The sequence below is a fragment of the Anticarsia gemmatalis genome, chromosome 3 (genome assembly GCF_050436995.1).
Source record: "Anticarsia gemmatalis isolate Benzon Research Colony breed Stoneville strain chromosome 3, ilAntGemm2 primary, whole genome shotgun sequence".
NCBI lineage: Eukaryota > Metazoa > Arthropoda > Insecta > Lepidoptera > Erebidae > Anticarsia > Anticarsia gemmatalis.
The window spans coordinates 7180212-7193940 of NC_134747.1; the positions used below are offsets into that span (position 1 = coordinate 7180212).

Below are 13729 nucleotides of genomic sequence, written 5' to 3' on the forward strand. Positions count from 1 at the left end.
TCATTAAAATGTTTATTGGATTGCCATAACTACTTCCTGTGATAACTGTTATCCATATTGTTCTGTAACTATTTCACACACAAAATAAAATTAATATTGAAAAAAATATATTTTTTATTTAAAACAATTCAACTATAACAAAATGAGATTGTCCAGTTACCAGTTATTTGGCTCATTATTTTATTTTAATTATCACAAAACATGGTAAAAGGAACCTAAAGTGCCTTTCAGGTGATTAGAAATGTTAATCCCCAATGCTCTTTATTTGTATTTTCTTATCTAGGTACTTCCACTTTTTACAAACATCTACTAATCTACTAATATAATATATTTGGCTTCATCTCAGTCCATATCTGACCTTATTTTTAAATTATACTTATTCACTTGTTCTTGGAACCAAGTTTGATCTAATTCATATACATTATCTTTCCACCTAAAGTGTGTTGGACCTTGCAATTCTTGACTATTAAATTCAAAATGTTTGCTAAATTCTATTGCTAGTTTGGACTTGACTAAACCAACTCCTCCATATTTATCATCAGCTGGATGATACACTCTTCCTGTTGAAGGTAACATATAAATTTTATCTGGCTGAAATGGAGAAGTTAATAAGTCACCTGCATATCCATAACATAACAAATCATTATCATTACGAGTAACAATATTTGTGAAAACTATTGGGAGGTCATCACATCTTATAAAGTTTCTTTCCCTCCCGCAAAGTGAAATAAATGGAAATTCCTCTTCATATCTCCCACTTGTGTTCAAGCGAATCCTCTTGAAAAAGAATTCCAAAAACTTTTTTTCTTTAAAGCATGATGTAAAGTTTTTCATTTTGGAGTCATCTAAAAATAGCTAAAATAATAAAATGTTATAAAGTGCCAAGTCTTAATAATATGAATACAAAATAAGTATGTATCTGTTCTACCTGCTATCTCACTAACTATAAAATTTTTGCTCACTGGTTATTATTTATTTGTATGATTATATAATTATTTACTTACCATACCTTGATGATCAATATAATAAAAATATTCTCTTATTTTCGGCTCAGGTGCCTGACCTTGAACATAGCTTAGACATCGCTCTTTGGTGAATTTAGGTGTCACTCTTTTAGCAACTGATTGTATACATGCTATCATCATGATAAAAAACTTAACCGTAATATCGGTAATAACTTTTAATATATTTGTTGGAAAGTTTTGGTTGTGTAATCTAAGAGTAAACCCTATCACATGTGTATAAAAGTGCAGTATACATATTATATAGATATTAAAAACGAAGTCCAACCTCAAATTTAATGCAAGGCAGTATTCATATAAAATGAATCAAGGAAAACAAACGTCTTTGACTCTTTGTTGACACTTGATTTGACGAGCTGTCACAAAGTATCGAAATTAAACTTGACAGTTTTGACATCAGGTTATGAGAGAGAGAGGGTTGACGACGACGACTAAAATTTAAGCCAAATCGACTTACAGCATGGTTTTACAAGTTAGTAAGCTCAGCTACCAAGTTAGTTAAGTATGTTTTTTTTGTACGCAATTCGTGATGTAAGTATATAATTCTTTGTAAGTACCTATTAGATTAGATGACTGCCTCTGTGGCGCGGTCGGCAGTATATGCGCCTGCCGTGCGAGAGGTCTCGGGTTCGAATCCTGGGTCGGGCCAAAGTCTTTTCTGAGATTTACTGTTAAGAATTTATCCGTCCGACCAGACTATGAGAGTGATGGAATAGAGAGTGTACCTGTGTATTGTGCACGCACTTGGACACTATAAACAAAGTCCTGCACAGATGGCCAGTTTAAATCAAACTGACCGCCGTAGCCGTATATCGGTTAGGATGACATTAAATATTAGATAAGTAGGTAGTTAAAGATGAATAAAAATTAACTAGGTACACATACATCAAAATGTAATAATATATTTTGTTTGTCTAAATCGACTACTTGCTTTAATAAATGAAATATAACGTCAAAGCGTCTCACTATGCTCACTTTGACATTTTATATTAGAATGACAGAAAGACAGCAGGAATTGTCAGAAATTGGCCCAATTGGCTGATATTTCTCGTTGTGTTAAAATCTAATAAGTGTAATGTACACAAATAAATACCCTTGTACAAAATAACTATGTAAATCTTAATCGTGTAAGAATTAAAAATATCGGAGTCGATGTGAATGATTGTCATTATTTTTGTTATTTAGGAGTGATTATTTATTCATTCCACAAGGTTACATTTCCCGTACATGGAATTCACATGAATTGAAATCACGATGGAGAATATCCGTCGATCATGGAAACTGCGTAAGTTATATAGCTATGCTATGTTATTTATTCAAACATCGTACAATTAATTATAGGTATTACGGGTTCTATATTACATCCTTGCATTTACAGAGGAATTTGTAGCCCACAAGGCAAATGTGAACTGCCTTGCCATGGGCCACAAATCCAACCAAGTATTGGCTACTGGTGGTGATGACAAGAAGGTCAATCTATGGGCTATTGGAAGGCAGAGCTGCTTAATGGTAAATCACTTAGGAGAATATTTATATTATATTAATAAATGTTATTTACATGAAATATTTATAATTTACTATTTGTTTGTTAATTACAGAGCTTAAGTGGTCATACAACACCTGTAGAATGTGTATGCTTTGGACATTCTGAAGATTTAGTTTGTGCTGGATCACAAACAGGTGCCCTGAAAATATGGGATTTGGAAGCAGCTAAGTTGTTACGAACATTCACTGGTCATAAGGGGGCTATTAAATGCATGGACTTTCATCCATATGGTGATTACTTGACTACAGGCTCTTGTGACAGTAATGTCAAATTGTGGGATACTAGAAAAAGGGGATGTATTGTGACTTATTCTAGTCACCGGCTTGCTGTTAACAGTCTACAGTTTAGTCCTGATGGACAGTGGATAGCATCTGCTTGTGAGGATGGTAAGTTGACAAATCAACTGTTCAATAAAGCAATAATTATATAAGGGTCGTTCTAAGTTATGAGGTAATTTCAATGTCAAAGAATTTTTTTATATTTTTAATTGATAATTTATTTAAAATAAAGCTGTGAGATTATCAAAGTCAGTATCTTCTGTAAGGTCACTAAAATTCACAGATGAAATGTTTTTAATTTAGTCACAAAAGCGCCTTAAACATGAAAAATTTATCTCCCCTGGTCTGTCCTTTAACCGATCATGTTAATAAATTAGTATTTTTAACTATCTTTAAATTATTAAATAAATTAAATTGTGTATTATTTAAAAACTAGACAAACTAAATTAAAGCAATGAAAAAAATAAAAAAGGTAACATTTAGATATTCATAAAATGTTTAATATTGAAATTTGTCCCTCATATATAGCATCTCTTCCCCTGGCGTTTTGTTTTCATTAAAAACTCACGACTTTTAATTTCGCCGCGTAAATTCTGACCTTGAGCACAAAGTTACTAACGTGAAGTTGACAGCAAGCCGTCGGCGCGAATGCGCCCGCCATATGGTTCGCTATTACACAGACGCCACTTGGTGAAAACTGTCGTGGTTCAGTGAGTGTGTTCTTTCCCCTGGTAAGATTTTATTCTTTATTATAAGCATAAATATTTTACTTTCTTCCTAGAATTACTGTAATGTATGCAAAGAATCGTAATCTTCCCGTCTAATAACTTGTTACAAAAATTTAGACTTTTATATCGATATTTTGTCGAAATAGTATCTCCCCTGTCTTCTTTCCCCTGCCGCTTAAGGTACCAGGGGAGATACTTACTGCTCAGGGGAGATAACTGCTTCCTGCTTATGATGCAGTTATCCATTATTTAGTATCCGAGTGTATTTACCTAGTCTGGTTTTAGTTTAAACATAAATCTTGTTATTTTAAATGTCGATTGTACGAGTGTTTATCGTGGCTTTCATCCTAAATATCTCATACCAGGTAGTGTTCCTCGAAACTCTTATTGTTTTTGTAATAAGTAAAGGAGCAGTCCTTTTTAACCCGGTTACCTTATAGAAAAACGTCGATGCCAAGTTACCATATTTTGGTTAAAGATTATGGCGGCACGAAAAAAAATGACGCGTGAAGAACGCTTAAAAAAAACGTGTAGCGGAAAGACTGAGATACCAAAAAATAAAAAATGACCCTGTGAAATATGAACAGCAAAAGATTAAAGAGCAAAAGAAATATGATAAGAAAAAAGAAGGACTAATTAAAACTGTGAATGAAATGACACCTAGTGAACAAACAAATTGATTTTCGTATAATGTCATGTTTTTGTTGCTTTGTAGGAATGAAAGATTATTTTATAGTGAAGTCTGATTAATATTAAATAAAAATGAAGTTGATTCTCAAACTACCACTGTTATTTATTTCATAACACAACATAAATGTCCCTCCCCTGTCCTCAGTATCTCCCCTGGTCAGTTATAAAATGGTAAAAAATTAAGATTTTGTCTGGCTGTTGTCTGGATATGAAGATAATAAGTGTTTTGGTAAGAAAATACTGATACTACATTATTTTTTTATCATTTTTGTCATGCCGCCTCTTCTAACATCATATTACCTCTTAACTGAGAATGACCCATAAAGCATTATCAATGTTGATAAATTATGATGTTTCTAGGTATTGTGAAGGTGTGGGATGTGCGTGTAGGTAAAGTTCTACAAGAGTTTGTGGAGCATACATCAGCTGTGACCTGTGTTAAGTTTCACCCCCACGAATTCCTTCTGGCTAGCTGTGGTGCAGATAGGACTGTTAATTTCTGGGATATGGAAAAATTCCAACTAGTCTCTAAATTTGAAAAAGACAATACTTCTATTAGGTATGTTACATTAACCTAATAATTGATCAGTTTTTTATTATTCTTTTGTACATTACAATACATTTTACATTTGCTTATGACAATGTGAACAACATACATTATATTTGTTTGTTCAAGACACATGGTGTTCAGTGATGATGGCACTACATTACTTGGTTGTGCTAATGATGGGCTGCATGTGATTGGATGGGAACCAGCCAGGGTGTTTGACACTGTCCCTGGCCACTGGGGACAGATTCATGACATAACTGTTGCACAAACACAATTAGTAAGTCTCAACATTGCAATGACATACTTTTGGATATCACCTCAACAGCATTTTTATTTGTTTTTTGTAATTTTCAGATAGCAGGATCATTCCATTCAACTTATGTGGTGTTATCAGTTGTTGATCTCAATAAAGTTCATCCTTTCGGTGGGCCTCCTCCAGTTTCACCACCAGTTGTAAGAGATCTGTCACCTTTCCAAAAAGGTCACTCTGTGCGTAAAAGTTTTTCCAAGGAAAAGCCACCTAAAGAAGGTAAATAGAGATTTTTCATATATGAAAGTACATTCTATTCTGTTTGTTACACAAGTTTGTTTTATTAAACACAAACATTTAAAAACCTGTAATAAATATAATAGCTAAAATTAACTATCATTCACACTAGTTTTCACTTGCTTGTAGACCAGGATATTGAGTCTAGATTATGACAATTTGTTTTTTTTTTGTTATAGTTATGCACAGACCAACACTGCTTGATGAAAAAACAGCTGAAGAGTCAACATCAGGCACTGAAGCAGATGAGGAATCAGGTGCTGTTATACCCAATTTTAATGACTACACTGAAATATTCCGACCTGCTAGAACATGTGAGTAGATTACAGGACCCAATGCCCAAAGAGGTATGACACATCTGTTTGATTTATAATATTATATTTATTTGTTTATCAGTGACCCGCACCCCTCCACCAGCCACTAGTTTGTCCTCAGAAGAATATTCATTGCCAGGTATCTTTTTAGTTATTTTAATTTCGTTTTATTACTCACACAATGTAACCACTAAGAATCCGTTTTATCATTATCATAAGTTTTTACTAATCAGTTTTCAGAAGCTATGCAAAGAAACTACACTTCCTTAAAACCCTTTTTCTATGTAATCCATCTTAAGTGGTGAACTTGACTGCAAGTAAATATTACATGCAGTGGATGATTGTACAGTTTAAAAGTAATTGATATTTTTTTATTCAGCACAAGAGCCTGGTGAAAAGTTGGAGTCAACAGTTGGTACTTCGTTGCGTGACTTGATGCTGGATGGGTCAGTGCCGTGTCCGCTGGCGCGGCCCGTGCCGCAGCCCTCACCGCCGCAGCGTCAACGCGCCGAGCACTACTCGCGCATACCTACCTCCACGAAAGAACATTACACAGTATTGGAAAAGAAAACTGAGTCATTTACAAGTGAGAGTTAATCATTTATGCCTCAATAATTTAATGCTTTTTGCTCATTCGAATTCGATGCTAGTTTATTTCATTTGTTTAAAATAAATTATTTCATATTAACCATTTGTGCTACTATGCTTGTGTCAGGGGTGATGGACAACACAAAAGAAAATAATGCATTCGCGACAGCGCAAACATTAAGAGATTATACTGCCAGTCCGCTCACAGCAAACTCGCTTAACAGACATAACTCCTATAAGGAAACAAAGTCTACTACTGATTTAAGTAAGTGTCAGTTATATTTGTAAAGTTTAACTGTCTAGATTATGAAAACATTAACACGCGTATTATTTACAGCAACAAGCAATTTGCGGCAAAGTAACAGTGAGATGTCTTTGGGTCCACCCGCATTAGGCCCAAGATCTTTATCGTTTACCAGAACAGCTAGCACAGAAAACCCAAGGTATACCTAGAAACTTCAACCCGAAATAGTTTTATACAATAAAATGTATAAATATTAGTCAAAATCATTAATTACTTATGTTATTAGGCGCAGGGTTGTTGAGAACACCAGAGAAGCTGTAACGGTTTCTCGCAGTGTTGACACGCCAGAAGCCGAACCGGAGCCGGAGTTCGTACCCTACACTACCGACAGACCAGTCGGACTTGATCTCGACGAATTCCTACCCGTAAGTTATAATTATTACTTAATAAGGCACCAAAAAAAGGCACATTGATGTGATAATATGTGTATGTTAAAGCGAACTTTGGCTGGAGGAGGAGCGCGACGCGGGGCTCGCGGCGTCGGCGCTGAACCTAGCGAGCAAGAAGTGCTCGGAGTCATGATGCGGGGACACGATTCAATGATGGCCGTGCTCACCGCCAGACAACGTGCATTACAGGCAATTGAACACACATTTCAATAATATTTTGCATTGCTGATTATTTTACATACATTTTTACTGACTTTTTTCTATTGTTTTAGATCTTTCATTCCGTCCGAGTTAATAAAAGTCTGAAATCTGCGTTAGAATCTGTTATCGCGCTGGAAGATACTTCTGTTATATTAGACATACTTAATGTTATGGCGCATAAACCGTAAGTATATATTCTTAATCGATAAAAATACCCTGAAACCCACAAATAGTCCACACTTACGTAAATAGTTGAAAAGTATGAACCCATATTAGATTTCGTCGTAATCATCGTATTTGGCTACTGAAGCCTTATATAGGCGTTACAGAACCTAGCCTAATAAAATTAATAAATGCACAGACGAGCATTAAGTTAACGATTATATAATCGTTTATTAGTTGTCTGGGTTCTAGGTATTTTTTTAGACATGGTATTTAAGTATAAAAGTATGATAAAACAAAGGCAAACAACATTTTTTTTTATTCAGATTCTATTAAAATATATTATTATATTATGAACTTTGAATGTCTGTACCATACGTCATATAGTACAATTTTTATGTATATTTGTTTCAGATCCCTTTGGAATTTGGATATTTGCCTATTGATGCTGCCTAAAATATATGAGTTATTGCAGAGCAAATATGAGTCGTATGTATCCTTATAAAAAGTATCTGTCAAGTTAATTCGATCTTAAAATGGCATCCATTTAATACTAAACTCTTTTACAGATACATGCAGTGTGGCTGCAATGCGTTGAGACTGATAGTGCGTAACTTCTCGTCGGTGGTGCGAGCTAACGTTAGCGCGCCGGTGCGCACTCTAGGCGTAGACATTCCTCGCGAAGAACGTTACGCCAAATGCATGCAGATTCATCGACTGCTGCTAGACATTCGTGCCTTCTTGCTGAAGCGACAAACGCTCCAAGGTCGTCTCGGAGCCGCATTTAGAGACCTCCACAACCTAATGCAGCAAGGACTTGACTGACAAGTTAATACAGATAAATCACATAACTGTTTTTTAAATTAATAATGTAATACTAGTGACAAGAACTGACAAAATAACCTTTCCATTTTAAGTATTAATATTTTTATAAATTTTGATTTGTCTTTTTCTCATTGTTTACATAAGTTGACTTAGAACCTACAGTTTGAAATGCCTACATACGAAAAACTTATATAATTTATTAACAATAAAATAATTATATTATATTGCTATGATTTTTTAGTAAACCTTTTGTGTTGGCTTACAAGCTTACTAAATGTCAGATTTATTATCTTGATTATGTAATTGACTGAACAAAGTAATAAATGGTATTCAAATAAGCATGTTACCAAAGGTTCTCCAAAATTCGCATTATTTAGTCATTTTTGGGTTTCTTTAAGAAATGGGTAAAACAAGCCCTTATTACTGAGACTTAGTACTCTGTTGCTGACTTGCCTCTCTGTGTCACTGGGTTATATCTCATGAACCATGATAGTTAGTAGACAGTTGCATAGATAATGTATTTATTTTAACAAGTACTAAAAAACAGAATCTATACTAATATTATAAAGCTGAAGAGTTTGTTTGTTTGAACGCGCTAATCTCAGGAACTACTGGGCCGATTTGAAAAATTCTTTCAGTGCTAGATAGACCATTTATCGAGGAAGGCTTTAGGCTATATAACATCACGCTACGGCCATTAGGAGCGAAGTAGCAACGAAAAATGTTACAAAAACGGGGTAAATTATGTCCCATTCTCTCTTATGTGACGCAAGCGAAGTTGCGCGGGTCAGCTAGTAAAATATATACCTAATTTCACCTTTTAATTTATGGTACTTGGCAGGTTATTTTCTTAAATAAAACCAATATTATTGAAGTATTAAGTCAACATATTTAATCTTATATTAATATAGCTATGTTACATTGGGTATCTTTACCCCATTACAAAAGTGTAACTGGTTAAATAGCTTAAACCCTAAGCATTACATTATAGATTACACACAAATGTTAACAAACATAAGTATTTGACAGTATACATAAACTGCAAATTAGCAGTAGCTAGGCATGTAGATTAAATATTTAATACACATAAACAAAAAAGTTATGGTAGGTTATAGTCCACATTTAACTTTTTTTGATAGGTAACTGTTTTGCAACAGGAAAGAACTTTTTCATAAGGTATTTTTAGTCTCTTCATTCTTTTTTGATGAAATGATGGCTATAGTTAATAGACATTTAGGCGAGATTGCTGCAATTTTCCAAGGAAAACTTCCCAATTTTGAATACTAGAATTATAATCAATGAGACTGCTTTTTTCGTTTGACATTCTTCGGGCTGTCTAATGGTTTTTTCCTTTTGTTGAAAGCTTCCATTTTTTTAACAAGGATAGCATCACTAACATCTTTCACCATTTCACCACTTGGCTCTTCATTTTTTACGTTCTCTAACTCCATTAGACGTTCTATCTCTGGGTTCATACCTTTAAATGATAATCGTCCGTCAATCATTGTTTCGCAAAATATAAAACTAGACTCCGATATATAGTTTCCAGAAGCACTTCGCATTTCATTCGTTATTATATTTGAGTAAAGACCCTTATGATCATGAGTATCCGCTATTTCCTTTTCTATCCTTTCTTTGGTCTTCTTCATAAATTTCATTTCCAATACCGATTTCGGTAGTTGTATTTTTTTAACCGCTCCAGCCATTGTGAGTTATTATGAACACGTTTGCATTAACCTGGAAACAATGCTTTTGTCTTTTATTTCTATGCAATAAATGCAATAAATAAAATGCGCACCTGATTAACACGCAAAAGTAATAAACATGTTTATAACCTAAGAAATTTGGAGAACTGACACTTCTGCCAATGTCAAATTTGACAAGTAATATAATAATTTCAAAGCTCTTGCTCAAAGACAAAATAAAGGTATATTAATCTTAACTTTAATACAATATTTTTATGGATAAAACAAACCAACAACAACAACTTATAAAAGTTACCTACCCTTGTAGCGCAATACAAATAAATATATCGGAAGGTACGGCCCGTAACCTCCACGCACGGCACAATCTAAAAGTGTAGAAAAGGAAACGCTCAATTTCTGAACTGTATTAATAAAGTCATTAACGTCATAATAATACAGCATGCCAATGTTGATCTATGCACCGAAAGTGTGTTTTGAAATGTAAACATTTTATTAATTATTTACTTGTAAAACGTTAAATAATAATCATGCAAGTCTCCGAGATAGATAATGTTAAAATCTATAACCTCAGCGTCGGCAAATCTCTTCCAGATGTAAGTATTTATTAATAACCTTTAGAGTTCTAATTTCATTAAAGGTTAAAACATCAGTTTATTTATACTTAATTGCAATTTTTTTATGTAGTGGCTAACAGAACGCAAGAAACGTGCCCTGCTAAAGAAAAATGTTGATTTGAGAAGACGTATTGAGTTGATCCAAGAGTTTGATATGCCAGGAGTTAGTACAAGTCTCCGGGTGTCTAAAGATGGACAGTATATAATGGCAACAGGCATTTACAAACCTAGAGTTAAATGCTACGATGTTAACAATTTATCATTAAAATTTGAACGCTGTTTAGACTCTGAAGTGGTTAAATTTGAAATCTTGAGTGAAGATTATTCAAAGGTAAGTGTACAAAATAGCTATTTTACACCTATCATATAATTTATTATATTGAAGTGGCCAAAGATCGGGCAAAGTGGCGTTCTCTCGTGTCGGAGGCCAAGACACATTTTGGGTCGTTGAGCCAACGGAGTAAGTAGGGAAGTAAGTATATAATTTATTATACAATTTACTGTGTTGTAGTTATGTGTGTCTATGTTTAGTAGTAATTTAAATAATGTGTTTTATTCCAGCTTGTATTTTTACAATGTGACCGGTATGTTGAATTTCATGTTGGACATGGCCGCCACTATAGACTGAGAGTCCCTCGTTTTGGCAGAGATATTGCATACCACAAGCCCAGCTGTGACTTATTTGTTGTTGGGGCATCTTCAGTGAGTTTACATTTTGTATATGAGTAAATTTTTATCTTGTTTCTTAATCACATGTTTAATTTTTAGTAATTTATAAGGCTTAATCAAAATCTGAATTTCAGGAAGTATACAGACTTAATTTAGAAATAGGCCAATTCTTAGCACCATTTGTAACAAAGGCGAATGAGATCAATTGTTGTGCTGTGAATGAAGAGCATGGGTTGTTAATACTTGGTACAGAATCTGGCCATGTGGAAGCTTGGGATCCTCGAACCAAATCTCGACAGGGAATCTTAGACTGTGCTATGCACTGCACAGATTCAGAATACAAGTAAGTACTGCAATAAAGCATGGCTCACTGCTCTAAAATATAAATAAGAAATATGAATTTATCATAAATGTTTACAGAAATGACAAATTGCCTGCTATAACTGCTGCCAAATTTGATGGACCACTGAGAATGGGTATAGGCACATCAACTGGTCATGTGTTACTTTATGATATTAGATCAAGTAAACCACTACTGGTTAAAGACCACATGAATGAAATACCTATAAAAGCTTTAGAATTTCATAAGCAAATGAATTATGTTTATTCAATGGACTCAACTGTTGTAAAAATTTGGGATAAAAATACTGTAAGTATTATCTTTTATCACTTTATTGTAATGCTTTATATTTCATGAGTAGTTATGATTTTAATTATTTCATAAAATTGCAGGGTAAACAATACACAAGCATAGAGTCATCATCAGATTTCAATGATTTGTGTGTGGTTCCAAACACTGGGCTCAATATGATGGCAGTTGAAGATCAGAAAATGCAAATATATTATATACCTTCTTTAGGTTAGTGTAATTTGATGCTTTTATTTTAGTATCATGGATAAAAATATGTAGTATAGGTTGTACAAATGTGACAATGTAATGTATATTTTTAGGTCCTGCACCCAGATGGTGTGCTTTCCTAGATAATTTAACAGAAGAATTAGAGAGTTCTGCATCACAAACAGTGTATGATGATTATAAGTTTATCACTAAACAAGAACTGGAATCACTTGGTCTGGATCACTTGCTAGGAACAAATCTATTGAGAGCATACATGCATGGGTAAGTGTGGAGTTGAGAAATCACTCATAGTTATATTATTAGTGAAAACAGTATGTAATGCATTCATTCATATATTACAGGTACTTTGTTGATGTAAGATTATACAAGAGAGCAAAATCAATAGCAGATCCATTTGCATTTGAGCAATACAAAAAACGCAAAATAAGAGAAAAAATTGAACAGGAAAGGCCTTCTAGAATTAATGTTGAAGATAACTTGCCAAAGGTTAATAGGGATCTGGCATCTAAACTTATGGATAATGATGGAAAGAAGAAAAAACATGCAGGCGATTTGCTTAAGGATGACAGATTCAAGGTATGTGTTTATAATACAAATTATCATTTAGTTTAGTCTGTAATATTATCACTAAATAAATAATGAGTGAATACAGAATATAACAATAAATAAAAATATTAAGTATTGTTTATCCATATTGAATGTTTTAGGCCCTGTTTGAGAACCCAGACTTTGAAGTGGACAAGCAAGCAGAAGAATATCGACTCATCAACCCAGTGTTATCAAGATCAGATAAAAGCAAAGACAAAAAGCCTGTGGCTGAGGATATGCAGGTAAGCATCTTATTGTATTTTTTTTATATATAATTAAAATCACAACAATCAACTGGCTAGTACATTTTCCATACATTTTTGATAATGTTTGTGGTTTTCTTATTAAATTAAATTATCATTTATTTCAGGCAAATCACCCATATTTTTGTTTACATAACATAAAGATATTAAAGACTTACTCTGTCAATTTATTTATATTCACAGGTGGATGACGCGGAAGACAAAGATTCAGACATGGAATTGTACGATACTAGTGAAGAAGAAAGCTCTGACGACGACCGGTCTTGGGTGAAAGAAGTTAAAAAACAACACAAGATTATCAGGAAAAATAAATCGCGCGACGAAGATTCGCAACCTGCTGAAGAGAAAGTATATGAATTTAGTAAAGCTCCAAATAGTACAAGCATGATTAAGAGCATAACTCGTGTAAGTAAAGCAAGTTTAGGAGACCGGTTATCAAAGGAAGCATTTTCTACAATGGTGACTACTACGGGAGGCAATAGAGAAATGAAGTTTACCATGAGAGGAAAGAAGACAGAATCAGATAATAACAAAAGAATGAAGAAACACCACCAAGAGAGGAAACAGTTTGTAAGGCGCGCGGGCCATCTCATGAAGAAGAAGTTACCGAAATCATTATGAGTTATTAAATTACTCTATATCAATAAAAGTTAATACCCATTATATTTTACTTTTATTTATCCGTAACTGGGCAACTGCCCGCTAGTAGAATTGTTATAATACAGCATAAAAAAATGACGTCACTTGTACTCTGGGAGCCTAACATAAAACAATAAACAATTACTATACTACTAGAATATGTAAAGTAGAAAGAAATTAGTCATCTCACCTTTATCATTTTTCTGGGTTTATCAAAGTTCAATGGCCGTGATTGGCCCTGATCTTT

The 13729-nt window shown here is 33.8% G+C and overlaps 4 protein-coding genes across 6 annotated transcripts; 2 read left to right on the top strand and 2 right to left on the bottom strand.

Annotated features, from left to right (window-relative positions):
* Window positions 1–77: 77 nt before the first annotated feature.
* On the bottom strand, window positions 78–1393 carry LOC142987405 (UPF0598 protein CG30010). The gene is made up of 2 exons (XM_076136140.1): window positions 1005–1393; window positions 78–855 (listed from the first exon to the last, which is right to left on the bottom strand). Exons 1-2 carry the CDS (start codon window positions 1143–1145, stop codon window positions 343–345), a joined length of 654 nt encoding a protein of 217 aa, XP_075992255.1. The 5' UTR covers window positions 1146–1393; the 3' UTR covers window positions 78–342.
* Window positions 1394–2021: 628 nt separating this feature from the next.
* kat80 (katanin p80) lies at window positions 2022–8368 on the top strand. 3 transcript variants are annotated; one of them, XM_076136135.1, is made up of 16 exons: window positions 2022–2307; window positions 2401–2531; window positions 2621–2954; window positions 4625–4823; window positions 4941–5091; window positions 5169–5343; window positions 5541–5675; window positions 5758–5814; window positions 6055–6261; window positions 6391–6528; window positions 6601–6706; window positions 6794–6932; window positions 7005–7145; window positions 7229–7341; window positions 7734–7808; window positions 7889–8368. In XM_076136135.1, the coding sequence occupies exons 1-16, from the start codon at window positions 2277–2279 to the stop codon at window positions 8142–8144; spliced, it is 2388 nt and encodes a 795-aa protein (XP_075992250.1). In that variant the 5' UTR covers window positions 2022–2276; the 3' UTR covers window positions 8145–8368. The 3 variants fall into 3 exon arrangements, with proteins under 3 accessions (XP_075992250.1, XP_075992251.1, XP_075992252.1); XM_076136136.1 differs by having other exon boundaries at window positions 5541–5618; XM_076136137.1 differs by lacking the exon at window positions 6391–6528.
* A 1071-nt stretch (window positions 8369–9439) lies between these two features.
* Window positions 9440–9850, bottom strand: Mpp6 (M-phase phosphoprotein 6). The gene has a single exon (XM_076135659.1). It carries the CDS (start codon window positions 9848–9850, stop codon window positions 9440–9442), a length of 411 nt encoding a protein of 136 aa, XP_075991774.1.
* A 429-nt stretch (window positions 9851–10279) lies between these two features.
* l(2)34Fd (nucleolar protein 10 lethal (2) 34Fd) lies at window positions 10280–13500 on the top strand. Its single transcript, XM_076136141.1, has 10 exons — window positions 10280–10443; window positions 10535–10795; window positions 11026–11166; window positions 11268–11476; window positions 11554–11782; window positions 11866–11992; window positions 12085–12253; window positions 12334–12568; window positions 12700–12822; window positions 13027–13500. Exons 1-10 carry the CDS (start codon window positions 10378–10380, stop codon window positions 13462–13464), a joined length of 1998 nt encoding a protein of 665 aa, XP_075992256.1. The 5' UTR covers window positions 10280–10377; the 3' UTR covers window positions 13465–13500.
* The last annotated feature ends 229 nt before the right edge of the window (window positions 13501–13729 follow it).